This window comes from Neophocaena asiaeorientalis, unplaced genomic scaffold (assembly GCF_003031525.2).
Source record: "Neophocaena asiaeorientalis asiaeorientalis breed wild unplaced genomic scaffold, Neophocaena_asiaeorientalis_V1.1 scaffold91, whole genome shotgun sequence".
Lineage (NCBI taxonomy): Eukaryota > Metazoa > Chordata > Mammalia > Artiodactyla > Phocoenidae > Neophocaena > Neophocaena asiaeorientalis.
In genome coordinates, this window is record NW_020173198.1 from 2,834,617 (window position 1) to 2,862,558 (window position 27,942).

General features: G+C 51.3%; 1 protein-coding gene across 4 annotated transcripts in view; it reads right to left on the reverse strand.

Moving 5' to 3' along the window:
- Nucleotides 1–27,942, reverse strand: part of KATNIP (katanin interacting protein) — a 203,647-nt gene that overhangs the window by 124,173 nt on the left and 51,532 nt on the right. For all 4 annotated transcript variants that reach the window (XM_024744312.1, XM_024744311.1, XM_024744314.1 and 1 more), the window contains 4 exons: nt 24,070–24,146; nt 15,000–15,169; nt 13,294–13,391; nt 1,176–1,307 (listed from right to left, as the gene is read on the reverse strand). In XM_024744312.1, the coding sequence (XP_024600080.1) occupies nt 1,176–1,307; nt 13,294–13,391; nt 15,000–15,169; nt 24,070–24,146 (477 nt within the window). The remainder of the gene's footprint in view (nt 1–1,175; nt 1,308–13,293; nt 13,392–14,999; nt 15,170–24,069; nt 24,147–27,942) is intronic.

The window sequence follows — 27,942 nt, forward strand, 5'->3', positions numbered from 1 at the left end:
GAAGAGCGATGCCCTTGAAATAAAATTCAACTCTCCATCCCTACCCGTGCCAGGTCTGCCCCTCTGCCCCGCCAACCTCATCGCCTTCTAACTCCCCTTGGCTCACATCACATCTACATCATGCACCCTTGAACAAGCCCAGCCTCAGGTCATCCGTGCCCGCTGTTCCCTCCGCCTGGAATGCTCTTCGCATTGCTGTCTCCAAAGCCGGCTCCTTCTTATCCATCAAGTTTCAGCTGAAACATCATACCTGAGAGAGGCGTTCCTTCCCTCTCTACCATCTAATGTTCCCTCTCTCCCATGCTGTCTGATCTCCTGGCTGTCCCATCTCCCCTTTCTGTTTTGTTTTCCTAGAACGTATCAATACCTGAAATCGCATTATTTATTTCTTGGTTTTATTCTTCATTGTCTGTCTCTCCCTCGGGAACATGAGTTGTTAAGAATAGGCCCCTTGTCAGTTTTGTTCATTTCTGCATCTCTGGTGCCTAGGACAGAGCCTGATCCTCAAAAGTAGGTACCCAACAAATGCTTGTTGAATGGGAGACTGGGGTTTACTGTTGCAATTCCAAGGATTTCAGAAATGAAATGACAATTTGAGGAAGGGGAGTGAAACACCCCATGGTCAACCCTGTGAGTTGCTACACGGCCAGGGACTCTGAGCTACAGCTACACAGGGCCTCTGGGTGTTTCCATGTGTGGTTTCTGGTGCCGTGGCAGGAGGGGGAGGGGGCGCAGATATTCAAAAGATTTAACAACAGGTTTAGGCATACAGATGTGGACAGGCTGAGTATCAGCTCGGCTTACCTATCCTTACCTCCCTGGCCCTCACACTCTTATCCAGCTTTTAGGAACCAGGTAAATGTCACTCCCTCCAGGAAGCCTTCCTAGATACTCTCTCTCCTGGTCCCACTACGCCCTGCCGCACCTCTCAGCTCCCTCTTGCAGTAAAGGGATTATATGCTTTTGCCTCTTTTGGGTCAGACACCAGCCTTGCTGACCTTTGGACACTGGGTCCCTCCCTAGCAGAGCGTCTAGCACAAGATCTGTCTGCTTGTTTAAGTGCGGGAAATAAATGCAAGAGTGAAGGAAGGCAAGAGCTCACAAAGGAAGGAATAAGTAACTGTTAGAAAGCGCCCCCGAGAGCCGCTATAGCCCCGAGCTGAGGCCAGTCCTACCTGTGGACGATCCCCAGAAGCATCCTCTGCCTTGACAGTCACACCCCCACGTGGCTCACAATCTTCAGAATAGTCCAGAGGAGGCTCGATGTGGAGCCGCAGGCCAGCTTCCGTTCTGATCTGCACAGATTTCTATACACAAAAAGTCAGACCGTTTCAGATACAGTGAAACGAACCTCTTGTTTCCTCCGAGGGGCAAGCACTGTAGGGGTTCGCTGCACATGACAGCAGCCAGGTCGGGGTGCACCTGGCCCGGCGTCATCCCGGGAAGGCCAGCTGGATGGGTCACGCCACTTCCACTCAAGTCTTTACTGGTTCTTACTGCCCGAAGTGTGTGTTCAGTAGAATTTTTCAGTAACGTTTTTGGTTTGAAATAACTTATCGGTAGAATTTTAGTGGGTGCTAAACTTCCCCAAATGGGCTTTGTGATCTAAATAAGTTTAGGAAAGCCCGGGTTTTGGGCCAGGACTTCTCAGGGCCTTTAATGGCCCCCTCACCCCCTCCTCCACACACACTGTGGATATCCTAAAACAGAATACAGATGGAACATACCCCAAACTTTTGGGGCCATGGAAACTGTGTGGTGGGGCCTCTTCCTCCTAGCACTCCCTGGATCATTCTTTAGGATACCCATCCTTTGGCCTGGTGTGGCAGCCCACAGGCTGTCCCTGGAATGTCCGTTTCCCCTTTCTCTCTTGTACTGAGTCTCCAGATGTTCAAGTGATGCTCCCAGCATCCCCTGCGGCTGGGAGGGAGCAGGTGAACACGTTCTGGTCCGTGATGTGTGTGGGTGGGTGAGAGGGGCATGTACATCTTTGAAGTTGTGCCCGGAAAGGGAAGGGGAGAGCCCCCCCCTTGCCCTGCCCCCCTTCCTGCCGACTGGAATGAGGAGGTAGCAGCAAGCCGCTGAGGACTGTGGGGAGGGGGCGACAGCTGGAGGATGCTGGAGTGACAAAAGAGGTTGTGCTGGGGTTCATCCATGAACTCTCAGAGCAAGGTGACTGCCCACCGCTAACCTGTGTCAGAGACATCAACTTTCATGTTGTTTAAGCCAATATTTGGATCTCCTTGCTTTAGGAGCCAGACCTGTACCCTAAATGGTGTATACTTGGCATGTGAAGGTCTCTACAACATGGCCCCAACCGATCTTTCCCGCATTGATTCCCACACATACATTCACACACCTGACACCTGGGCCAAGCAAAATTGCTTCCTGTACCCCGAATATTTGCAGCTTTGTCAGCCCAGCACCCATTCCCCAGCCTGCAGGAAAGGTCTCCCTCATTTTCCTCCAGGCCCCATTTCCCTCCCTGACTCAGTCTACATGTGGCCCAAGGGAGGGTGGGAATGTGACTCAGGCCTGGCCAATCAGCCCATTCCATCCCTCACAATACGCCTGGCCAGCGGTTCAGGGACGGGAATGGACCTAAGGCAGCCAATGACAGTAGCTCCTGCTACAGCTATCGGAGGAGGTGCTCTCTTCCTACAGGGGTGCTAAGCTACAGGGAGGCACCCTAGGAGCTGCTGGGGACCATTGTGCCCCTACCACAGAGATAAAGAGAGCTGAAAGAGTGAAGCAGAGTCCTGGTGGATTTGTTCAGAACCCCTGGGTCCAGCCATGCCTGAAGGAAGACATCGCTGAATCTTCCTCTCTTTTGCTTAAGCCAATGTGAATAGGGTTTATGCTGCTGGTGACACAGTCCTGACTCTTGCCTGGGCCCCAGACTCCCCCACCTCTGTGCCTTTGCTCATGCTGTTCTCCCGACCTTAAGGCCGTTCTTTCAAATCTTCTCCATGTACCCAAGTCCTATCTAAACTTTGGAGACACTCCCTGACCACCCAATAGCTACCCATGGCCCTCTCCATCCTGACTTAATGGAACCCCGATTCTATCGAGTTGGCATTGTACCCCTTTAAGATGGTCATGTTGCTGGAGGCCCTTGCAGCTGGGAAGGCGTGTGAGGCAGATGTGAGTGGCTGGAGGAGCCGCCGAGGAAGCCACTGTTTCCCTGTTAATCAAGACTCACTCAGGGGGGCTTCCCTGGTGGCGTAGTGGTTAAGAATCCGCCTGCCAATGCAGGGGACACGGGTTCGAGCCCTGGTCCGGGAAGATCCCACATGCTGCAGAGCAACTAGGCCCGTGTGCCACAACTACTGAGCCTGTGCTCTAGAGCCCGCGAGCCACAACTACTGAGCCCGTGTGCCACAACTACTGAAGCCCGTGGGCCTAGAGCCCGTGCTGTGCAACAAGAGAAGCCACCGCAATGGGAAGCCCACGCACCACATCAAAGAGCAGCCCCCGCTCGCCGCAACTAGAGAAAGCCTGTGCGCAGCAACGAAGACCCAACGCAGCCAAAAAAAAATAAAAAGACTCACTCAGGGACACAGGATTTTTGCCCATTATCTTTCTATCCTTCTTCCTGATGGAATGTGGATGTAACATTTGGGAGCAGGGTAGCCATCTTGTGAGAATAAGAAAGAAAGGCACGTGCTAAGGACGGCAAAACCGAAGGAGCCTGGGTCCCTGGGGGCATCATCCACCCGTCCAAGCAGCCTGGCTGCCTCCAAATGCCTTGTTCGTGTCAGAGAAAGAACGACAACAGTCTTTAAGCCCCAGTGGTTCAGTGTCCATTCCGTGCAGCTGAGCTGCACCCTAGTGGATAACCCTCCTTTGGGCACCCGTCACTCTGTGGCTGTTCTAGAGTTGCTCACATGTGGTTTAGGGCCTGGGCTCTAAACTCAGGCAGACGGGTTCGACCCCTGGCACTGTGGTGACTATCCCCTGTGCAGCCCTGGGCAAGTCATGGACCCTCGCTGGGCACCGGTTTCCACATCTGTGAGAGTGGCACTAATGTGATCTTCCTCGCAGAACTGCCACGAGGATGACTCGTGGTGATGGGCTGAGCCCTTGGCGAGGGGCTGTGATGAGCAGCGCAGTGGGGCTGCACCATTCACCTTAGGTGGCATCAAGTCTACACAGGGGGCCAGACCTCCCCCCAAGGGTATGTTTCATCCACCATGGACCCAGGACCAAAGTGCCTGGGTAGTCAAAGAAAGAAACCGCCACTGGTCCAGCATTGGCTCTGCTAGACTTGGTAAGCAAGGCTGGGGCCTGTGCGAGGCGAGCCAGGTGCCCAGGGAGCAACGTCTAAGGAGGTGTTCCCTACGGGTGAGGCCGCGCACGTGTACAAATCCGAGAGCCAGGGCCTCCTTAAATGTCACTCTGAGAGTCAGAAGAGGTCCACCAAGCCATGTGGACTGGACCTACTTCCCAGCCGAGGGGCAGTCAAGGGTGATTTAGAGCTTGCATTTCCCCTGGTGCCCCAGCGTAAGAACCCTCCACCCCTGGGGTGAGATTCAGCTTCCCCACAAGCTTAGTGAAACGAGCTATTATTATATCTAGATGATGAGGATGGTGAGCCTTGTTGACCTGTGGGACTCTCGTGGGTTAGGACGGAAGTTCTTTCTCATCGCGTCCACGCCGCCCGCACTCCCACCCCACCCCCTGCCGTCACCTGGAGCACCAAGTCACTTAATGCAGAGCGGGTGCCACTCCAAGAGCTTCGGGGGCATTTGCTCATTTAGTCCTCACAGCCATCCCAGGGGGAGACCGGGGCACAAGGGTGTAAGCCACGTGGCCAAGGTCACACAGCTAGGAAGCCACAGACCTGGATCTGAACCCCAGCAGCGTGGCTCCAGAGGCCTTACTCAAAAACAGGGATGAGCCAGTTTCCTGTAAAGAATAAATATTTTAAGGCTTTGCCAGCCCTGCGGTCTCTGCTACAACAGTCAACTGTTCCACTGTAGCTCAGAGCAGCCCTGGACGATGCCTACATAAATGGGCATGGCTGTGTCCCCAGAACACTTGATTTACAGAAACAGGCTGTGGCCGAATTTGGCCCCGGGGCTGTAGTTTTCTGACTGACCCCAGTCCTGCACCTTGACGCTGTACTGCCCCCAAAAGGCAAGTGAAGAAGAAATGTATCCAGCCTGGGCTACAGTGGCCTTTGGGGAGAACAAGGAGGGATTCAAGAATTTCCTGAGACTATTTAACACTAAAGGGGCAGGGGCTGGGCTCTAGATCATTCCAGGAAAAGGCCTTGGAGAGAGTGTGTAAGAGGCAGAAAAAGGCAGGTAGGGAGCCCCCCATCGGAGAACCGGGAGGCAGAGGTGCACGAGGAAGGGGCCCTGGGACACTTTTCCTTCCACGGGCAATCCCGTCTTGTGGCGATGTTCGCCAGACTCCAAGTGCGCCTTGCTCTTTCTGGAACTGCACCTTCCACCCATCTTCCTTTTGGCCGTTGGCCTCGCTGCCCTGGGCTCTGGCCTCCCGTGTGGTGTCACTGCCTCCCAGGCTTTGTCAACTCGCTCTCAAGAGAGTCTGTTGGCGCCAGCAGCGGGCACCACGGAATCCACAGGCCTGGGCCTTTCCAGGCCAGGAGGCTCCTGGGGGCTTTCCCGCCTTGGACCAGGATGAAGCTGTGAAGGCTTTGAAGTTCATGGCTAGGCTGGGTGTTCCACGATGTGCTCCTCCCTCCTCCCGGAAACCACTCAGTGACGTTCAAATGTTGGGAAGGGGCTTCCCTGGTGGCGCAGTGGTTGAGAGTCCGCCTGCCGATGCAGGGGACGCGGGTTCGTGCCGCGGTCTGGGAAGATCCCACATGCTGCGGAGCAGCTGGGCCTGTGAGCCATGGAGTCCAAGAGCGGAGGAGGGAAGGAAGAGGGGGAACAGAGCGAGGACCACTGGGCACGGGGCCCAGACCTGGGGCGCAGCCTGGCTCCTCCATGGGTTTCTGTTCCTTTCTCTGGAAAGGGAGGGCTGGGACGAGGATCCAGGGACCAGCACCATTGGCTTCTCCTAGGAATTTGTGAGAAATGCAAAGTTTCAAGCCCCACCTCAGATGCAGGGATCAGAATCTGCATTGTACCAAGAACCCGGGTGATTTACATGCACATCAAAGTTGGCGAGGTGTGAGATCAGGAGGTCTGTGAGGTTTTGTGGTGGGCACTATTGCTTCTGCCTGTAGGGCATGCATTCCCCTGTCTTCTGGTAAAAGTACCCTGGTTTTCTTTTGGGAAATCCTCCCTTTCCCCACTCCCAACCCAAGCATTCATGTGGAACTGCATCCAGGGGTGGGTAGAGCACATGACCCAGGCCTGGCCACTCTGAGCATTAGATCCTGCTGGCCCACGGTCTCTGGGTGATTGGTTTAGGGAAGCCAAAGAAATGTAACAGCAGGTGAAAGAATGTAAGTTGGGAGCTGCTTGTGGCCACCTTGGTTCACCCAGGGCAACACGGGAAAAAGCAGAGTTGGGTGATGGTGAATGAGCCCTGCTACATTGTCTGAGCACCTGGATCCAGCCATATCTGAAGTGGGAATTCCCACTGGCAAGTAAGAGAGTTGGGATTAATGCAGCTCTACTGGTCTGATCTTAATTATAAATACGAGAAGGCACTCCAGCATTCAAGGAGAAGAGTCCATGTGTGTCTCTCTGTTCTGCAGCTTTTCCACCCTCCCTCCAAGGAGCTTAGCACAACTGCTCACCTCACCAAGATATCAGGAGACAGGTTTGCAATAGGCATTAAGGAACAATCAGCAAGTCCTTACCAAGTGCTAACTGCATACTAGGCTCTGGAAACATGTCAAGATATAAAATAATTTTAAACCAATGTCCGGGCCTCAAGGAACCCACCCAGCACACATAACGGAAAATGTGTTTATGAAGCAACATGTGACAAAATTAATGCGGTCCAGAAAGAGTGTCTAAACACTGAGTGGGTGCTGGAGAGGGAAATAAATAGTCTCTCCATCTGGCCGGCTCTCCCGCCCCAGCCCCAGGGAGGTGCCTCTACCCACATCGGGAGGAGATGGCAAGCAGCCCCGCCCATACGAGGACGCCCACCTGCTGCTGAGGAGCGCGAGGTGGCAGGTTCCAACCCAGTCCCTGGGCTCACCCACCCGCTCCCTGTCTCCCACCTTCATGCCCTTGCGAAGATGATGCCCAAGCTTCTGGCTGGCTCCCCGCTCGGCACACCACTTTACCCAGAGTGGGTGTTTCTAAGCGGCTGCTCTCTCTTGCCTACTTGCAAGTGCCCAGACCTGATACTCCCTTTTGGTATCGACCATATACTGGAACAGGGTTTAAAAGCCCTCATGCCTAAACACCCGTGTTCCAGTTTGCCAGCCCAAGGCCAGCTTGTTCTGTACTCAGCCACACTCAGCCCAGTGTCGTGCTCAGAGTTTTTTGTGTGTATTGCCACCCCTCTTAGCAAAGTATTCTAAGAGGTCTGCATTAACGCTTATGATGAGTTAGAAAAAAAGAGCAAGGCTGGGGGCTGCCCTGGATGGTTGCACAGGTTGTGCAGTATGTAAACGGCTCCCTCTAGAGGTGGGAGAGCGCTGAAGATACTGACAGAGCCAGCTTTGGGTTGGGGTGGGGAATAAATCGACCTTATTTGATATGTTCTTCCCGGATCTGTCTGATCTCTTACAAATAACAGCGTTCGTGTTCTGACAGTCTGTGTCAAGCAAGGTCACTGTAAAGCCTGATGCTTTATGGGTTGTTTCATTTATTGTCCTCACTGCAGGGGTTTTCAAAACTCAGAAAAAAAGAAGAAAACAAAGGGAAGGGCCCCACACGCTTCACATTTTCACTCACGAGCTTTCCTGGAGGTGTTTAAGCTGCCTGGCCCCCAACAGGAAAGCGGATATGGCGGCAGAGCGAGGACAAAGCCTTTGCTTTAATAACTGCAATGAGCTTGCTTTCCAGGCCTTTAAGGAAAGCCCACCCCACAGTAAATCGCTGGAAGGCCAATCCCTTCACTACCAATTTAATGCTAAGAGCCGATGGCGTTCATCAACTCTGACAGCATTTTGGTAAACGATGGCTCTGGTGATTAGGCCTCTGTCCACCCAAGTATTACAAGTCTGAGGAAGCCATAAATCTTCATCCACTGATAGCAGCAGAAAGATCTAAGGCCGAGAAGCAGTGGGGGAAAAAAGGACAGCATCAACAAGAGCCATTTATCACCACCAGCCCGATCCACAGCGCAGGCGGCCGCTCGGAAGCCCAGCCCAGTGTCGCCAACTGCCTCCCTGGCTCCCCCAGCACTGGAGAGTCAGGGAAGGGTTTTACGGGTGGAGCGGTCAGCATCTCGCCCAGCATTTGGATGACTCTCTGACCTTCTGGCCCAGGTATCCTCAGGCCCGTGCACCTGTGGCAGCCCCTTCCATCAGGGCAGCTCCACCCAAAAGCGCTTCCTAGTTGGTGGGCAAGACCCTAAGCTGGCAACTCTATTCTACTGGAAGAGGCATTGGGCTTGGTCAGTGGAAAGGTTACGTGGGACTCAAGAGAGTTTAGGGGGCCGCTCAGAGAAACGGGCAAGGTAACAAGTCGGAGGGGGCGGGAATACAACATGGAGGAAGTGGTGCTGGCTGGGGGCTGGCTGTGACCGCTGTGTCCCCTGCTGACCCGGCCACGGCCTGTGTGAATACACCCAGTGACTCTGTGGCCCCACCTGTCCCTCCTGCTGGGCACAGCACACAAGAGGACTGGGTCAGGGCTGTGGTCCCTCTCCTGATGGGGTGGCTTTTGAGAACTGGCGACCAGTGGCCATTGGAGATTCTGCTGCCTTGGCCACTCTGCCTGACCTTGGCCACCTCCAAGGGCAGTGGTACCCATCCGAAAGGATGGAGATAGAGAGACCTCTCTATCCTTCGCACCCCCAAATCTGTCTCCGTGTACTTTCCACCATGGAGAAATTTTCTACTTTACTCCACTTCTTGGGGCCAAAGGAAGCCAATCCATTCCCTCTTCCTCTTGACAATAACAGTGCAGTTGGCAAATCGAGTCTATTTACTGTCCTGCCTACAGCCTCCTCGATGAGAAGGTGGGGACCCAGTCCCTGCTCAGGGGACAGCTCTAGGGCAGGCAGGCTTTGAATCGTCTGACCTGGTCCCCACCTCCAGTCCCAGCCGACTGAGGCCTGAGCGGGCGTCTCGTCAGGCTGACCGGCAGGCCAGGCCGTGACCCGAGTAACAAAGACGAGCTGAGAGACTCAGAAGGTCTCTCTCTCTTGGAAAATTTCAACAAACGAATACTGAGGGAGATAAAAACTGTGACCTGGATAAAGCTGAAATGAGAAGGGGAAGCTGGGGGAAGGGAGCAGGTGCAAGGGTGGGGCTGGGGAAGGTAGGGAGAGAGAAAAGGCCCGTCAGGCTTACGGGGAGCCCTGCTTCACAGCCCCCACCTGGTCCTTCCGTGCAAACGCTGCGGATGTATCCAAAACAGCAGCCCAACACACAACTCTGCTGAAAACCCTCCAGGGGAGTCCTCACGTGTAAGATGAAACGCAAGCTCCTTTCTGGGGTCTTCTAGACCCTCTGGCCTATGAGCCCCGACCTGCACACCAGAGCTGGCCTAGCCTGCTTCACTCACTGCTCTGATCCCAGCACCTGCAAGTGTCCAGTAGATGGTCCTGGAAATGAATGAACGACTGAACGAGTGGAGGATGCCTCTGGAGTGAAGAGCCGCCCTCGGCATCTGCCTGCCTCTCAGCTGATTACAACGGTCACTACCGTTTACTGTCGGCTTCCTCTGTGCCAGGCACCGGTTGGCGCGTTCTACAAACACTGGTTCGCTCACTCAGTCCTCAGCAACTACCTGCTGAGGAGGGTAACATTACCAGCCCCATTTACAGATGAGAAGACAAGCCACTTATCCAGGGTCGTACAGCCAGCAACTGGTAGAGCTGAGGCTTTGAACCCAGGCCGCTGGGTTCCTGAGTCTGTGCTCTTAACCATCTGGACTTGTCTGTCACCTGCCTCCAGGTGTTCCTACCTGAGGGAGCCGACAGCCCCTGCTGATGGACCTCCCGTGACACATACTATACACACATTCCTTCCCAGCAGCCCTGGGAGGCTTTATGGATGCTGAGCGCAAAGCTCAGAGAGGTCACGTGGCTGGCTCCAGGGCACACAGCTAGTAAGCTGTTTGTCTGACTCCAAAGCCCATTCCCTTCTACTCTCCAGGGGCCCAGGTTCAAATGCCCCAGTGAGCCAGGTGGGGAATGGCAAAGGGGGAGGCTGCTGGGGATAAGAGAAGGAGCAGCCAGAGCATGATGACAAACTGCAACTACCACTTGGCCTCGGCGCTAGGGCTCTAAAGGGAGTGGTGGGGACAACGGCAAACAGGAGGGCTGCTCGATGTCTAAACTGGGAACCGCCACTCGGCTGCCACTGACGGCCGCCTTCTGGGCGGCGGCCCAGCACGGGGGCCAGATCTTCCTGTCTCCCTAGGCAAGGAGGAATCGAACTTTTAAAAAAATGTGTAAAATCTTCTGTATTTAAATGTTACCAAGTGATTAAGTCTTTTTAAACTGTGTGAGTCCAAAAACCATTATCTGGGGGGCCAGTTAACCCCCAACTTTCAGAGTCTACCGGGCTAGCCCTCCGTATGTTGGAGAACAGCTGTTGCACCTTCCCCCCAGGATAAGCAGTGCCCATGTCTTCACAGTCAGTTCTTCCAGGGCAGGAACTGAGCCTGATTTTTTTTTTTTTTTTTGCAGTACGCGGGACTCTCACTGTTGTGGCCTCTCCCGTTGCGGAGCACAGGCTCCGGATGCGCAGGCTCAGCGGCCATGGCTCACGGGTCCAGCCGCTCTGCGGCATGTGGGATCTTCCCGGACAGGGACACGAACCCATGTCCCCTGCGTTGGCAGGCGGACTCCCAACCACTGCGCCACCAGGGAAGCCCTCCTGATTTTTGTTTTTTAACCCCAGAGCCTTGCAGAGTGCCTGGCCCGTGGTAATACATGTTCGTTAACTTAATGGATGACTTCTCTCATCATATGGCTCCCAGTCCACTCACCACTTCTGAAGGTTCCCGGGTTTGTCTCACTCTGAGGGCTGGTCCCCAAAGGACTGTGCGTGGGTGGAACAGAGTCGACGCGAAGGTGGGGGTGTGGCCCCCCAGCACCCATTCCGCTCTCCTCCAAGGGTGCCTCTCAGCTCAGTAGAGGCTGGAAAGCCAGACAGTGCATTTCCCAGCCTCCCTCCCAGATGGGGTCTGGATTTGACATGGGTGCAGCAGATCAGATGGCCTCATGGAAGGCAGGGACAGCAGAAGGAAGTGACGTGGGAAGGAGGGGACGCACGCTGGCTGTTTCTGTGCTAAGCACGTGGCAGAGGCCATGAGTGTTTTCATCCATGTCCCACCCCGGCTGGATGAGCTGTGAGCAAGGTCTTTCTTCAAAGTGTCGCTCTAGCAGACACAGCATCAGTCTGAGGCCAACGGTTGTGGCACTGGCTTCCTGATTCCTGGATCACAGCTCAGGTGACACATTCCTGAGGCTGATCCCCACCTTCCCTCCGGTGTCCTAGGTAGCAGCTTTCCTGGTAGGTCCGCGTTGGGATGCTGGGTACCATTCCTGGAGGCCTGGCTCAGAGCCCATCCTCTCGCTGGATGCAAGCACCCAATTCCCTGCCTTCCATTCATTTATGCTTCAAATAGCCTGAGAGGTCTCTGTTGTTAGCACTGACTGACCCCTGACGATTCGGTACAGAAGGCCAATTACAGCCTTCATGGCATCAGAAAGCCAGGAAATTAGCCATGATTAGGCCCTGTGAAGTGTGGGAGCACAGGGAGAGACTGCAGAGGGAGCTAATTAATCTTAGGCCAAGTCTTTGAATTGCACAGACTCTGGGGTCAGCCATTAAGTCACAGTCTAAGATGCAAATGTGGCTCCTGATAATAGAAGGCACTCAAAACAGCTAGGAGAACTCTCTGAAGTGCAAAGTGGAGAAAGGCCTCATTATTGGGAAATTAACATTCATTGCTGGGGACAAAAGGAAGCCTCCAGGCTGTGTGCCCTGAAGGCCTTGCTCATCAGCATCGAGATGAGGTTTGGGAGTTAGCTGGCAGGAACACCCCTCCCCGTTTCATCAGAGACCCACAGACATCCCTGCAGAGAAGTGAGGACCGCTGCGTTTGGAGTCACAGGTCCAGGGTGCAAACCTCAGCCTACGTCCTCCCTCAGCATCTACGGGAGCAAGTCACCTTATTACCTCTCTGCTCTCTGGGCCTCAATTTCTTCAGTGGCACAATGAGGATACTTACGTACCTCCAGGGTTATTGCAAAGATGGCGGATAAAGCGTAGGAAAGTATTTACCGTAGACCCATACGTATGGGCAGTGTGAAATGTTATAAAGCAGTACTTCCCAATCTCGGTGAACAAAGGATTAACACACACACACACACAGATATATACATATATGTATATACACATATACTTATATGTGTGTATATGTTGCTTAAGCCTCGTCTCAGACCAAGTGAGCCAGAATCTCTGAGGGTGGGGCCTGAGAATCCCAGGTGATTCGAATGTGCAGTGGGGGTCCCACGGGTCCCAAGTAAGGCTGAGTAACTGCAGGGGAAGGTGTCAGGTCTATATGAGCAAGGACACCGAGCTCGGAGCCACAGATCTAGATTTGAATCTTGACTCTGCCACTTCCTAGTGGTTGACCTTGGAAAGCTCACTAAACTTTTCTGAGCTCTCGTGTCCTCAGCATCATGAAAAGAGGAAGGACTTTGGAATTTATCCTATAGGTCTGCTGTGAGGGTAAAGGAGAGGAGTCACGTGGGAGCTTAGCTCACGCCTGGTACTGGCAAGCTGCCAGATCAGCAGCATCGGTAGCAATCCGAAGAGCAGCTCAGGTCTGTGGGGCAGCGGTTTTGTCTTATCCACCCACCGCATCCATGGCATCTAAGACCACGCCTGGCACATCACAGGTGCTCAATACAAAACAGCTGTACGAATACATCATCATGACAGGGCTGTGAGTGACCTGTGATGCTCCCGAGTGGGGCTGGGGTGGCCCCAGCCAGAAGGGAGGATCATGCCACAGAGTGGGCTGGAGGGTCCCCAGGGCTCCTTTGCTCTCCAGAGGCCAGTGCCACAGGCGGAGAAGGCACCATGGCAGTGCCCAGCCAGACCCAACCCCTGCCCGTGGGGATTCCAAATGCTCTGATTATGTTTCTATTCTCACAATAACCCTGCTGCTTATTCTAAAGTGTGAGCTGGGGCCACCGCCTTGTCTCTGCCCAGGGTTTCCACACCTGGTGCCATCCTTGGCGCTGGACTTTGCTGGGGGCCGTCCGTGAATTGCGTCTTAAAGTTTCTTCAGCTTCTCGAAACAGGGTTTTTCGTCCGCAATCTGCACCAGAGATGAGGGAAAGAGACTTGGTGAGGCCCCGGTGACGAGCCCACACTGATGGTGGTTTTGTAACTTACATCTACGATGCCCGTCAGGGTGCCCAGAGTCTTGTATGTGAAGCAATACACTTTTGTAACACTGTTTGTAGCCAAAAGGCATCAGAAAACAAGCTAAATGCCCAACAAAAAGGGATGGGGTATCAGTCACAGCACCTCTGTGCTATGAAACAGTAGGTATGTTCCTGAATTGGGCAGGTCTATGTACAAAAGGAACAATCTCTAAGATACAGAAGCAGGGTACATAGGACAGGGTGCACAACAGACCAGCATTAGTATAAAAGAGGGGTGAGGGGAGAGAGATATGTTGAATGAGTAAATATACTGCTGGGGACCCAAGTACAGAGATTCCTGTTATCTGCACCTCCCTGAAACCTGGACCAGGAAAGGCTAGCTTCTCCTAACTAGCAGGTCAGCCAGACTCCTCCCCCATGAAAGCTAGGAGAGTCCATCCCATTTCCCTCTTTGCCCTGGGGGCTAGGAAACTCATGCTAAACTCTAAGCAGAAATGCAGTGGCTCTCCTAGGGGAAGATTTGAAGACACCACTTTCTCCTTTTATCCCCTTGTTGTTGTATTGACTTTTACTGTCTATTAATAGCTTGGGATCTTACCATACCTGTGAGGCAATGAATTAGAACACAAGTCAAGATTATTGTGTGCTGGACACTTTACACTTCTTATGTTGTCTAATCCTCCTGAGAAGCCTGTAAGGTGGGCATAATTACTCCCATTTTACAGAAGAGGAAGCTGAGGGTCAGAGAGGACCCAATTGCCAGAGGTCTCAAAGCTAGAAAGTGGCAGAACAGGGTTCGAACCCAACCCTGCCTTGTTCCAAATCCTCTTCTTGTAACCCAGTAGCACACTGTCCTCTTAGACAAAGTGACCCGCCTTGAAGGGCACTCTGGCATTCATTAGCTCCATTTTAAGGATGAGAAAACAAAGTCGCAGAGAGACAAAAATGGTTTCCCCAAAGCAATACAGCCAAACTGGTATCTGACGCCTATGCACTGCCATTTGTTTCATTCATTCAACCACCACCAAATCATTTTCGGTGCCTATATGGGGCCAGCCACTGTGTCGGGTGCCTTCTAGGCCACTTCCCAGATTTTATTTCATGTGTCCTTTATTATAGGACACCTGAAATCCACTTAAAGTCTGCAGAGTATGTATTAACTAAATTCAGACATGACCAGTGGAATCAATTATCACCGGGGTTAGGTACTGAAGTTAAGATATAGTGAGTGAAAATCAAGTATAATCAAAATTATCCTTGACATTTCCTTAAACGACTGGCACATGAGACCTAGGAAATGTAAATGCCAGGAATTGACTGCTCTGGCCACCTTTGCCCTGGGCGGGTAGAGGCCGAGACTAGTTTAAAAAGAAGTGGAAAAGGATTTCTCTCTCTCTCTCTCTCACACACACTTTCATGTTCTTTCTTTCTGGCCAAGTGGGTAGAGTTAACTTGTATAGGTTAACTAGTTTCTGTGCATGGGGTGTGGCTCCACTGTCCCTAATTTGTCTGCAGAGCTGTTGCTGGCCTGTGCTCACCGTGAGTCCCCTCGGTGTGGGAGGCACTTCTGGAGAAGCTGGAGTGGACGGCTTTCCGAGAGGATGTCTTCAGTTCAGAATTGGCCCCGTTGACGTAGACAGAGAACCCGTGTTCCAGGTGCTCCAGCCTCAATTGCATGGGGTCCTTGGCTTTCAAATGCTTTAATATCCTGGAAGAGAAACGATTGCTGGCTTCTCATTCTAGGAGCCTGGGCCACCGCCCACCCCCATGCGGGGAGGGACCTGCTGCTCTGACAGCCAAGTGTCTCTAATCCGAGGCCGGGTGCCCGGTGCCCAGCTGTTCATCCATAAACAGCCCTGAGAGGCCCATTACACACATGCAGGAGCGGCGACGGGGAGGCTGTTCCAGACCCTGCAGGGGTGTTTCTGCTTTTCATTCTGAGGCTCAGACATACGTTAGCAAAACCTTGGGCACCCAGCCTCGCCCCCAAGGTGGCTGAGACAAAACAGGCATGTGGGCACGCTGCTATACACAGCCCGGATCTCCAGGGATGATCCCAATTTCGCGCATCTCAACTTTGCGTGGATAGCAGCCCTTTGTTCCACGTGTAACAAAACGCGGTCTAAGCCTGTGTGAGAGGGATTGCACGGAACACATACACACATCAGGAAACAGCCGTCAACAGGCTAGGTGGACTGATTTTTGGCTTCAGGAAATAAATGTGTTCTCAAACACTCACCCCCTGATATCCCAAATGTCATTATTTTATATTCTGACGCAGTTTAAAAACACACCAGTGCAGGCTTTGCTCAAGATTAATGATGTGGTGATCACACCCTTCGGCTAAAAGGGTCTTGGCGTGAGCACGGCCGGGTCTGTTGTTCAGCTTTCTCTAAAGCCCGACCTCGCACCCTGGCTTGGTCCTTTCCTCCCCAGTCCTGACGTTCACTGCCGTAAACGGTGTACAGTATCCTCTTTGGAATTGCTCTCGTGTGACGCCAAACCCTTCAGCGCCTTTACAGACGCTTTTAGGCACCCCCCGCACAGACCAGAGTTCTTTCCGCACGAGGAGAAATACAACCAACCAACCGTCATGGCAACAAATGTGAATCCTCTTCAGTGATTAAGTTCCCACCAAATTAGCAAAATGTAAATTAAAAAAAATAAGAGTAATGGTAATCACATAAAGGGTAGAAGGCCAAACCCTGTTCTACATGCTTTGCGTATAGTCAGTTCTCATTATTCACAATAGTTATGTTCCATAAAGTTGCCGCAAACACTGAATTAGTGAATACTGAACCACTGTTCCTAGGGGGAAAATACAGGATTTGGTTCCTGTGAGCCTCTGGTCACAACATTTTCATCAGGCGATCAATACAAAACCTTGCTTTATGTGTGTTTCTGTTTAAAGGCGCCTTATTTAATATGTACTTAATACAATAACACCGAACTCATGCCAGCAGCACTTCAACTCATGAGTGAAGGAAGCTTATCTAACACGTGTATTTTCTCCGTAAGGGACATCATAGCCTTCTTGGGCTTAGAAATAAATGCGAGACACCACTTTACCCCTGTGCCAGGGGGGCCAGTTTAAACAGCAAAGTCATCAGTGAAAAGCACAAAAATATAAAAAACATGGTGAAACGGAGCAGGACCCTATGGTCTATGCCCCCAGGTCCTCAGCCTGCCTTTTGTCTGAGGAAAAACTTTAGCCAAAGAATAAATTTCATCAGAGAAGTGAGAAAATGCAGAAACAAAGGAAAACAGTCCAACAAGACCTTTAGCTCCTTCTCAAGGGCTGTAGGTAATATTCTGAGCCATATCCACCGAGCTGTCTTATAGATACTGAAAGCCCCACCAGGTGGAAGAAGTTAACTACATGATGACAGGACTGTAGCCATGACATAAGCTCCCACAATTCCAAGAACTGGCCTCCAGGAAATGGGAACAAACCGACCCTGGAATTGAAGATTAACTGTACCTAAAACAATCAAATGACGCTGGTCAGACCACCAGTGACCAATTTCAAGGTGACTGTCAGAGCTGACTGTGCTGTTTCTGCCTGTGGCCCCCTTCCTTTGTCTATAAGAGCTCTTGCCCACTGACTGTCAGTGCAGGGGGAGTTGGCCTTTGGTCAGAAGTCCGCCCTCCCCTCTGGTTGCCAGCATCTGAAATAAAGCAAACTTTCCTTTCCATCAACCTGGACTCTTTATTGGCTTTTGGGTGGTGAGCAGCTGGACCCCACTTTCGGTTACAACAGCACTAAGTAAAACGTGAAAAGGACACTTTACATTGTAAGATCTGAAACAAGAAGGCAGAGTGTTCCCTTGTTCTACCTTAGCTGGGAACGTGTGTGCTGGGCAACTAAAATTTTTTTGCCATCTGCATATGCCTTTGAGTGACCACAAAGGCATTGCATGTATTGATTTGGAGGTTACAAATAAATTTTAGTGAGTGGGTAAATTTGCAAATATGGAATCTGTGAATAATAAGGACTGACTGTATTAAGACTTTAATCTTTACAACAACCCTGTGGGGTAATTACTTTTCTTAACCTCATTGAATAGATAAAGAAACTGGAGCACAGAGAGGTTAAGTAACTTGCCTAAGGTCACACAGCTAGTATGGTATCAGGGCTAGGATGCAAATTGAAGCAATGTGGCCCCAGAGTCTTCACCACAACAAAGGTGACTTATAAAGCTAGCAAGCTGAAACTGGCAAACTTAGACATTGCTGGAAACTCAGAAGACCTTCTCAGAAGTAATATGAAAATAGAGAAAATGCCACATGCTTGGTCTTTGCCCAGTAAGCAAATTGTTTCTGATCAGGAACAATGTCAGCATTCAGTCATAACAAAACCATGAAAGCAACTTGAATGTCCAACACTAGGGAAGTGGAAGCCGGGATCTCATGCAGCTGTTAAAATTACGAAGAGTCTGTCAAAACATAGGGGATTATTTGTGATCTGTTCAGTGGGGGGTTGAAAAAGGAAGGATAAAAATGGTATATATGGGCTTCCCTGGTGGCGCAGTGGTTGAGAGTCTGCCTGCCGATGCAGGGGACGCGGGTTCGTGCCCTGGTCTGGGAGGATCCCACATGCCGCGGAGCGGCTGGGCACGTGAGCCATGGCCGCTGGGCCTGCGCGTCGGAGCCTGTGCTCCGCAACGGGAAGCAAAGTTGGAAAAAAGTGTGTTTGTGGACCCATAGTGGAGGGTGATAAATGTGAAAATTAAATCAGCTGTTGAGGGAGGGTGGTGGTATTACTGGTGATTTCTTTGTTTGCTTTTTAAATGTTTCTTTAATGGTTGATACATCCATCTTGCCAATCGTGGCAGGAACGTTTATTACAGACTGCTTATCTCTTGCCAGCCTCGGAAGCCTGGGAGATACCTGATTGTTGGGCAACAGCATAAAACAGAAGGAAAACACAAGTAACTAAGAGACAATTTCCAAACACGGCAGTAGCTGCATTCTCTGGAGCAAACAATCAAAGGGCGCAAGTGGTACCAGCAGTCCCCGGGGAGGGAGAACAGGGAGCCCAGGGAGGGGCGGCACGAGGAAAATCTGACCGTCTAGCCAGGAAGTGCCTGCCTCAACTTCCTTCCGGAGACCACCCTGTCTCCTGATGCTACCTTAATGGTCACGGTGGCATCCCGTTATCCAGGCTCTGTGGCTGGCGCTCCACACAGGTCTATCTTTAAGCAGTGATTTATGAAAATGTGGATTCATGAGACTGATAAATGAGGAGATAATTATTCAGAATCACTAAAGGAACTCCCCTGCTGCAGCTGAGCACATCAGCGGTACACGTGTGGCATCAAAGAAAAGCGGGTGTTTTTTAACGGATAGCTTACTTTGCATAAAAAGCTGCCTTTAGTGTCAGGGATTCAGAAAAATCAGATTAAGTCCCTGCCCTTTCGGAGATGGAGCCCCCAGCCACCCGCTGCCCTGTCACTCTCTATTCCCTTACAGATTCTGTTTGTTTCAGAGCACGTGTCTCCCTGCCTCATGCTATGGAATAGTATCCGTGTGCCTGTTTATTCTCCCTTCCTGCCCCCTGGGTGTGGGGTCCGTGATGAGTGTGAGGAACGGTGAGGAATACTCTCAATATTTCTGGAACTCAAGGTCTAGCAGGAGAGAGAAGGCATGGACGCGCACCCTAATACAGCCACCGTGTATCTAACCACGTCACAGGCATCGTTTCCACTTATCTCGTAATGACCTTTGGGGTCACTTGTACAGAGAGCTCTTCTGTTCAGAAGAGGAAGTGGAGGCACTGTGAGTTAGAGCACAGGGTGTCACGTGAGGGACTGTGACGGGGGGTGGGGGGGAGACATGAGATGCTTGATGGCTGGGCGGTCAGGGCACAAGCAGGGGTCCAGGTGGTGAGGGGACGTAGCTGAGCTCAAAGGGCAGGCGGCGTGTTGCTCACGGGCCTGTGACCGGGTTTATGACTGAACCCTCTCGGTCTCTAAGCGCCACAGTTACTGTGTGACTGTGGGCTGGCCACGTGCCTCCTCTGGACCTCATTTACCCCCGGGATCAACTGAGGGGTTCTCTGAGGGTCAGGCATTCAAGGATCACCTGGACATCATCTGAGAAGGCAGGTTTATCATTAAAACGATGGTGATGACGACGATGATGATTACGATGATGATGGAGAAAGTATACTTGGATGGGTGGGCTTACTGTGGACCTCCAAGCATCTCGTCCTGCTAAATCCTTCACTGGCCCAGGGATTAAGTTCCTACCATTGATCTGTTTTATAGATGAATTTGCCCAAGGTCAGAGAGCCGAGGAAGCAGCCAGGATTTAAATTCCGGTCCATGAGCCTCCAGAGCCCGTCTCCCAGCCACATCGCTGTGCCATTGCTTGTCTCCTCACCAGGCATCATGCTGCAGGGGCTCCAAGCAAGGAGAGTCCAGAGGAGAAGCAGCGGCTCCCAGGTGGGGGCTTCCTGGAGGTGGTGTCACTGTAGTGCAGCCTTGAAGGATGCAGAGGAGGAAGGCAGTGGTGCAAAGAGCCTGCCATTCCTCCCAGAACCTGGGGGCCCACAGGCTCTGTAATTTGTCTTCTAGGATGTCACCACCCCCCACCCATGTGGGTGGAGGACAGAGCTCCGTACTGGAGGCTCTGCCATTTCCCAGCTTTCGTGACCTTGGGCAATTCCCTATACCTCCCGGGGCCTGTTTCCTCTTCTGTAAAATGAGACCAAGGATGCCTGTGGCTCATGAGGATGGAAGGGGATACCAGATGAATCTCCAGCTCAGAGACGGGCCTGTGCAAGGCCCACCTTGGGTGCTGGTTCTCCCCTTTCTTCTTTCTGCCTGAATCTCCTCTTGGGGCAGTGGGTTCACCTCTCATATGGGTACGTTTTCCTATAAATTTCCCTTAAACAACCTTTTTCAAAAAGCAAATACTGGGCTTCCCTGGTGGCGCAGTGGTTGAGAGTCCACCTGCCGATGCAGGGGACACGGGTTCGTGCCCCGGTCCAGGAAGATCCCACATGCCACGGAGTGGCTGGGCCCATGAGCCATGGCCGCTGAGCTTGCGTGTCCGGAGCCTGTGCTCCGCAGTGGGAGAAGCCACAGCAGTGAGAGGCCCGCGTACCACACACAAAAAAAGCAAATACCATTGCTGGATTCTTAGATCTTAGATCTGCCACATCTAGAGCGTATATTACAGTCCCTCTTGGCCGTTAGCCCTTAACTGTTCCTCATATCTCAGCCCTTTGATGATTCTGGTTGCGTTTTCATGAGTCCTGTTGGCCGTGATTACATCTTTCCTGAAGCTGAGTGACTAGAATCACTAAGCACCCTCTGGGCGAGGGCTGTACGGGGTGAAACAGGGTGGCCACACCTTCTCCACTCTCCCCGGTCCTCTCCTGGAGCACATGACCACTTTCTGCGCTTCCGGCATAGTCGCAGGTGGCCTTGTGCTCACCTGCCGCTGCCTGGGGAGTTCCTTGAGGGCCAGGGCTGTGTGGTGGGCACCTGTTCTTTTTGCCTGTCCAGCAACTCTCCCCCATCTTCCAAACACAGCCCCTCACGTTCCCCTTGGGAACCGCTCCCCTCCTCCTCTTACTCCTCGTGGTTTGGGTGAGACTCACACCGTCGCCCAGGTTAATGGGGTGGCCCAGGAGTGGCCAGGCAGACCCTGCCACCCCCACCAGGCACAGGGCGGCGATTGGCTCAGGGATGGGAACGGGGCCCCAGCCAGGCCTACAGGGGCCCTCCTCAGCGCTTTTGCTGGAACTATTAGGAAAGATGTGTTCTCTTCCACTCGAGGTGGGATGTGAGTGTGGGGCTTCCAGTGGCTGCCTTGACCTCCGTGAGGGAAGTACCTGCCTGAGATGATTCCAACATGAGAAAACAGAACTGAGAGATGGAGAGTGACTGCTTTCAGTGACCCAGTTTGAGTGCCTGGATCCAACTATGCCTGAAGCCAGTGTATCATCCTGGATTTGTTAATTTCACAAGTCAGTACGTTTCGTTGTTTAAAGTCATTTACCTTGGGCTCCTGTCCCTTCAAGCAAAGGAGCGCTAACTACTACAGTCTGTGTCTCCCTCATTGCAATGTTCTCCTTCATACCAGTGGTAACGCTAGGCACTGAGAAGGTACTCAATGGAATCCTGCTGAATGAATAGAAGAACAATGTCACCAGCATCTTGTGGGCAGCTGTATTCTGGGCAGATGTCTAAGAACTCAGCCCAGTGATTGCACACCCCCTTCTTGGGTCACAAGGCAACGCAGATAAGCAGTCCGGGTTTTCACCTTCCTCTATGCCCAATATAAAGTTCAGAGGCTGGTTTTCTACCCAGTCTTGTAACTACCTTTCCAAGTCAGTTTCAGTTTATTCCCACAAAACTCCTCCGTAGTGAACTTAGAGCCATTGGCAACCCTGGCAGGTTTCTCTCCTTTTGATTATTGATGACAATGTCAAACAAAACATAAATAAGAAAGTACGGCCCAGCTCCACCACTTCCTGGCTGCATGACCGTGGGCAAATTGCTTGCTGTCCTGGTCTCTGCTTCCTTACCTGTAAAATGGGTGCAATAACTGCACCGATGGGGTTGAGGTGCCTGCCACACAACTGGCACTCCAGCAAAGGTGCCTTTTCAGGCTTCGTCTGATGACGGCTCAGGGGCACTCCCACTCTTCAGGTCTCCATTTGGAGGTGTTCTAGCTCTACTTTCTAACTTCCTGTCATCAAGCCAGCTCTCTCTTGGTGACAACACATCCCCCAAATTTTATGGCAGCTCCATGTTGACATATTTTTTAATGGCCTTTGTGCTGCAGCCTCATCTCTGGATCTGTTCAGCTATGTTATTGGTCTGCGCCCTTTGATCACGCACGGATTGATCTCTCGATTAATGAGAAGCAATTTGCTCATAAAGAACTATGACAGGGGCTTCCCTGGTGGCGCAGTGGTCACGAGTCTGCCTGCCGATGCAGGGGACGCGGGTTCGTGCCCCGGTCCAGGGGGATCCCACATGCCACGGAGCGGCTGGGCCCGTGAGCCATGGCTGCTGAGCCTGCACGTCCGGAGCCTGTGCTCCACAGCAGGAGGGGCCACGGCAGTGGGAGACCCGCGTACCGCAAAAAAAAAAAAAAAAAAAAAGAACTATGACACTCTCCTCCCAGACAAGTCACATGTATATGATTCAATGATCGCCCAGGTGTTCAGTGGCACCATCCAGCCTGCCAGAAACTGAATAAAAACATTCTGTTCCTGGCATTAATGATGATAAAAACCCACATAGGTCTAATCAGCACAAGCCTGGGTTTGAGGCTGCCCCTGGGGTGGAGAGACATGAGTGCAGAGCAGCTGGGCACGTGGGGTGTTGCCTGGCATTTCTGGCTGGTCCTGGAGAGTTGATCTATTCAGAAGTTCTCTATGGGGGGCGGGACCACCTTGCAAGGAGGCATCTGGAATGCGGGCAGGTATTGTTGTCATAGATACTGGGGGTCTTAGTGGAATTAAGTAAAGGGGTGGGTAGGCAGGGATGCTAAACTCCTACAACACATGGGACAATCCCACACCATAAAAACTTGCCCCATGTGACATGCCACCAGGGCCCCAGTTGACAAGCACTGGGAATCCAGCCCATCACACGAGGCTGAATTCACATTCAGAATAAAAACCCGCAGACTCTCTTACCTACAGGACCCCAAGCCCAGCCCACAACACAAAGCCCCACATTAGTACCCCTGTCCTTCCCCCTCCTGCAGATCTGTCTGGGGGGCCTACGGAATTCCTCTGTTTGTTTTGCGCTTTGATTTGAATTCATTACCAACATTTTAAAACTCAGAGGAGACTTCACCACACAAATCCAGATTTCCAGCTTCTCTGGCCACCTTGGAGGATATGGACCCCTTGGCCCGTGAGAGTTCCAGGTGCCCACTGTCCCCACTGAGCCCGCTTCACTCCCTGACTGTCCCCTCCTAGCATCGGAGTTTGCAAACCCAGCTTTCTGTAAGGTTCCAGGCCTGAAGACAAACCACAGTGAACTGCAAATGAACTTGCGCAGCCCTGCAAAGGCACGGAGGACACAATACCCACTCTCTTTCAAACCAGACCACAAGCCTTGACCCCAGTCACTACACGTGGCATGGCTGCAGGCTTTTGTAAGAACCAGCACTCCAGAGTCAAAATCAGGACTGACTGAACTTTAAATGACATCAACCAACTTCAAACACAAGTGTAAAAGGACTCCTCCTTTATACAACAAGGCATGATTACAGGCTCAGATTTCCAGGGACCTTCAAAGCCTGTGAGATCACAGGTTGGCCTATTCAGGTGACTAATGCACAGGCCCTGCCAAATTCTAGCTTTTCATAGCAAACCCAGCTTCTCCCAGAACCGAAGCAGGGAAGCGAGAGGTGGCTCTGACACGTCGAACAGTTGGCTACAGCTCAATCAAAAGATGCAATTAAATCAGTGAATGGAGAAATAGGAACTGGGATGGCAGATATTATTCCAAGCTTCTGAGTGGAGGGTGACTGCATCCCATTCCTTTGTGAGAGAGCCTGCATGCTGTTAATAAATCTAAATAGGATTTTGATTTGGCTAATATGAAGGGCAGCCGTTGAGCGGCTTCATCTTACCGGTTCCTCTGCTGGAGCAATATTAAATACTCGTCGTGTTTCTCATCAAAGTCTGTCACCATGTCCTTAGTGTTACCCTGAAATGAAGAAACAGAGCGGTGTGATATCGGAATGCAGGGAAGCTTTACTGAAGCCTGGGTACAGCACACACCACACAGGAGGCCGAGAGGCAGAGAGGCTGACCTTGACGAAGGCCCAGCTCCCTGGGCGCATCACCCTGGTGACCCAGAGCCCCAGAGACTGTCTGATGGCCCACTGGGTCTTGAACATACACAGCTAACAATCTACGAAAAGGAGAAGGTCGATTCCCCAGCATTGCCACTGTTCTTTCCTCCCATGTCCTATAAAATCAAGGACTCTGAGAAGACTTGGGCTTTACTGTTTTCTCCACACTCATGATTTTGTGATCTCAGTTGTCCCAACCAGATGGAACCCAGATCAGTTGTTTAAGAGGGCAAGCTCAGGCTTCCCTGGTGGCGCAGTGGTTGAGAGTCCACCTGCCGATGCAGGGGACACGGGTTCGTGCCGCAATCTTTCTCTTGCCATTGTAAGAAAAATGCATGCTTATTATAAACAACTCAGTCATTACAAAAATATATGACCCCCCCCCAAAAAATATATGACCCAGAGAGTGAAGGCTCCTTTAAAGCAGACATTTGTGGTTTCCTGCTTCCTCTTCCGGCCACAGAACTCTGAATTTCTTCGGGGGAACCATTCAGCCCCCTTTTTTCAGTTCACTGGCTTCCTTAGATGCCCATGAAAGTTCCTTTGGTCTCCCCTTGGGTCACATGACCTTGGCCTTCGTCTCAACCATCAACATAGTTCCTCCCTCAGCCACAACGATTCACTAGTCTAGGGATGAGCCATGGCCTGAGCACGGCCCTTGAAAGTCAGCCCTGGGACTTTGCTAAAACTCCTGGGGAAAAAGCTGTTCTCTTTCCACTGGGGTGCTAAAGTGATGAGATGCAGGCCTGGAATTGCCTGAGAATGAAGTCAAGGAAGAAGACAGCAGATCCCAGAGATGGAGAGGAGAGATTCCCAATAACATAATTTGAGCCCCTGGATCCACCCATGCCTGAAGGAGTACTGGTACAACTTAGTTATTGCTTTAAAGTTTCAGCTGAGTCTCTGCCCTTTGTAGCCAAAAGAATTATAAGTTCTATACCGTAACCTGACCATTAGAGATAACCCCTATTAGAATTTGTTACAGCTTTATGGAGGGATAATAAATGTATAATAAACTATACACATTAAAAGCGACATGTGTATACCAGTAAAACCCCCATTACAATCTGATACATATTTCTCTAGATGTTTTTCTTTGTTTACAATATACATATGTTCATATTTATAAATACACACGCAAACACACACATTCTTTTAAACAAAAGTAGGATTATACCGTAAACAATGCTTTGTAATTTTCTACGTTTCTTAACTAACTTTTTGCCAAGGAATGGATTAAAGGGACAATATCAGCTTCATTCTAGTCACAAGTCACAGGGATTAAGTGTTAAATGGCAAGTAAGACATTTGTAAGAGAAACACAATTTGTGTGAAAATCCTAACGATTATCATGGGAAGAAGAAAAAAAAGAATCTCCATCATTCTGTTCTTAGCGCCTCAAAATCTGGCCTTAACCCCACTAATCTACCAGAACTCGCCCCAAGGGTGACTCATAACCTCCTTAAGCAAATGTAATAGCTCTTCCCAACATCATCCTTTTCGACTGCTCCGGGCCATGGGGAGCTGTTCCCACCCATCCGTCCCCAAATTCCCCTCCTGTAGCTTCTGCGGTTCTGAATGAGCCTCCCTTCCCTCCTGCACCTTCTCTGGCTGCCCTTCCTCCTTGGCCTTGGACGTGGATGGTCACTGTCTCTGTCCATCTCACCTCTCTGGGTCTCTCTCCCTCTGTCTTCTCTTCTTCCGATACAAGGAAATGGGTCCCCTGGATGGGGAAGCCAGAGAGTCACTGCTAGTCCATGGCTGACAGCCCAGTCCCCTTCTCTCCCCTTTTCCTATAGGACTCCAGGTTGTGGCCATCTGCTTCCCTCTTTCCCTGTCACCCCTACTTTTCCTCCCAGGCTCCCCTCTCTCTGGGCCACCTGGGGACAGGATGCTGTACTCCCATCTTCTCTCACCCGATGTCTCTGAAGCCTCTGGATTTTCCTGGGGGTTTCCGGCTTAACTAATCTGGCCAATCAGTGGCCAATCAGTGGGAAATAATAAGAAAGGGTGATTTTATGAAATCATAAGAAATTTAAACAAACTAGCAATAGGTGTTCCTATTCCTATTTCTCTGGCTTCCTGAGATGCCCAGAGATGTTCCCTTGTCCTCCTCGGGACTGAGCCCTGCCTCACCTTGACTGTGAGAAAAGCACTGTGACCTCCGCCCTCTGGATAGCTGGTTGGTTGCGGGACACTGGGTCTGGAGAGGATTCACAGTTCCTTCCACAACAACACGTGTACGATGCGGACAGTTGACGCAGCAATTCCATATACATGATTCTCCTTTGATCTTTGCAGCAGCCTTTGAAGTGGTTATTATTACCCCATTTAAGATACAAGGAAACCCATCCCATGCATCTCCCCGGAATACGGATCCTACTCCATGGCAATTTACATAACCATTTTGAGATATTAAAATGACCACTGATACATTATGGTATGTAATGAAATAGTCAATGACATTTTTAGATGAAATATGAGAGTTCAGAGAAATCTCAGCTTGGGGTGGGCTGTCCTGGGCTTTTACCTCAAACCCTCAGGGAATACATTTGTTTGTCTCTGCCAGGAGGGAGATGTCACAGGAAAGATCTGAAGAGCTCAGGCATATACCCAGCCAAACTACTCACCAGCCCCGTGCTTCTCAAATGCTGCTGTGAACACAAATCACCTGGGGATTGTGCTGAAATGCAGGTTCTCCTTCCGTAGGACTGGGAAGGGTCCCAAGCCCACACGTCTAACAAGCTCCCAGGCAATGCCCGTGGGCCACACTTAGCCAGCAAGGCCCTAGACCAGCCCAGCTTATTCCCCACTATTCACAATACGCCCACCTCTAATCAGATCAGCACTGAACTTGAGCTGTGAAGAATGAGAGCTTTGGAGTCCAGGCCTGGCTCCAAGTCACAACAGTGCTGTTTTTTTCCTTATCTATCAAATGGAGGTAGCAATAGTACCTGTCTGGTTGGATTTGTCTTTCCCTCATAGGGTCAAAGGTGGGTTGGATGCAAAAACAATAAAAAAAAACATAGCACAGTACCTGGCACTTGGGTAGCTCTCAGTGAACGTTAGTTACATTTGCATTTATGGAGTTCCATTATTTAACTAGTACTATCCTGACCCCTCCCCACTCCCAGCCAGCTCATCGCTATCCTGATGCCCTAATCATTCGATTCCCTTTCCCTCCAGCCTCCACCCAAATCCTCTCCAAGGCCCAGCTCAGCTCCCCAATTCTCCACGAAGCCTTCCCCTACCATTCTCACCCCCGCTCACTTCAGCTCATTCTGAAACCCTGCAATTAGTATTAAATTATATACAATACAGCGTGAAATCATATATAATTAAGTGCTACATTGTAAGCCTTTAACTATATCTATTGCTCACTCATTATCTGGGGATTTGGAGACCTGGAGGTGAGTCCTGAACTCTGCTACTTACCTTCTCTGAGCCTCAGTTTCCTCATCTGTAAAAAGGGAATAGTCATAAGGTCTACCTGGCAGGGCTGCTCTAAGGATTAACTAGGAGAAAAGTAGAAGTAATTTAGGATCCGTTTCTTTCTTCTTCTTATTGATTCCCCAACTGGATTATAAATTCCTGGAGCACAGAACTGGGGAAGGAGGGGACCATCGTGTGGGGAGCCTGGAGTCCTGG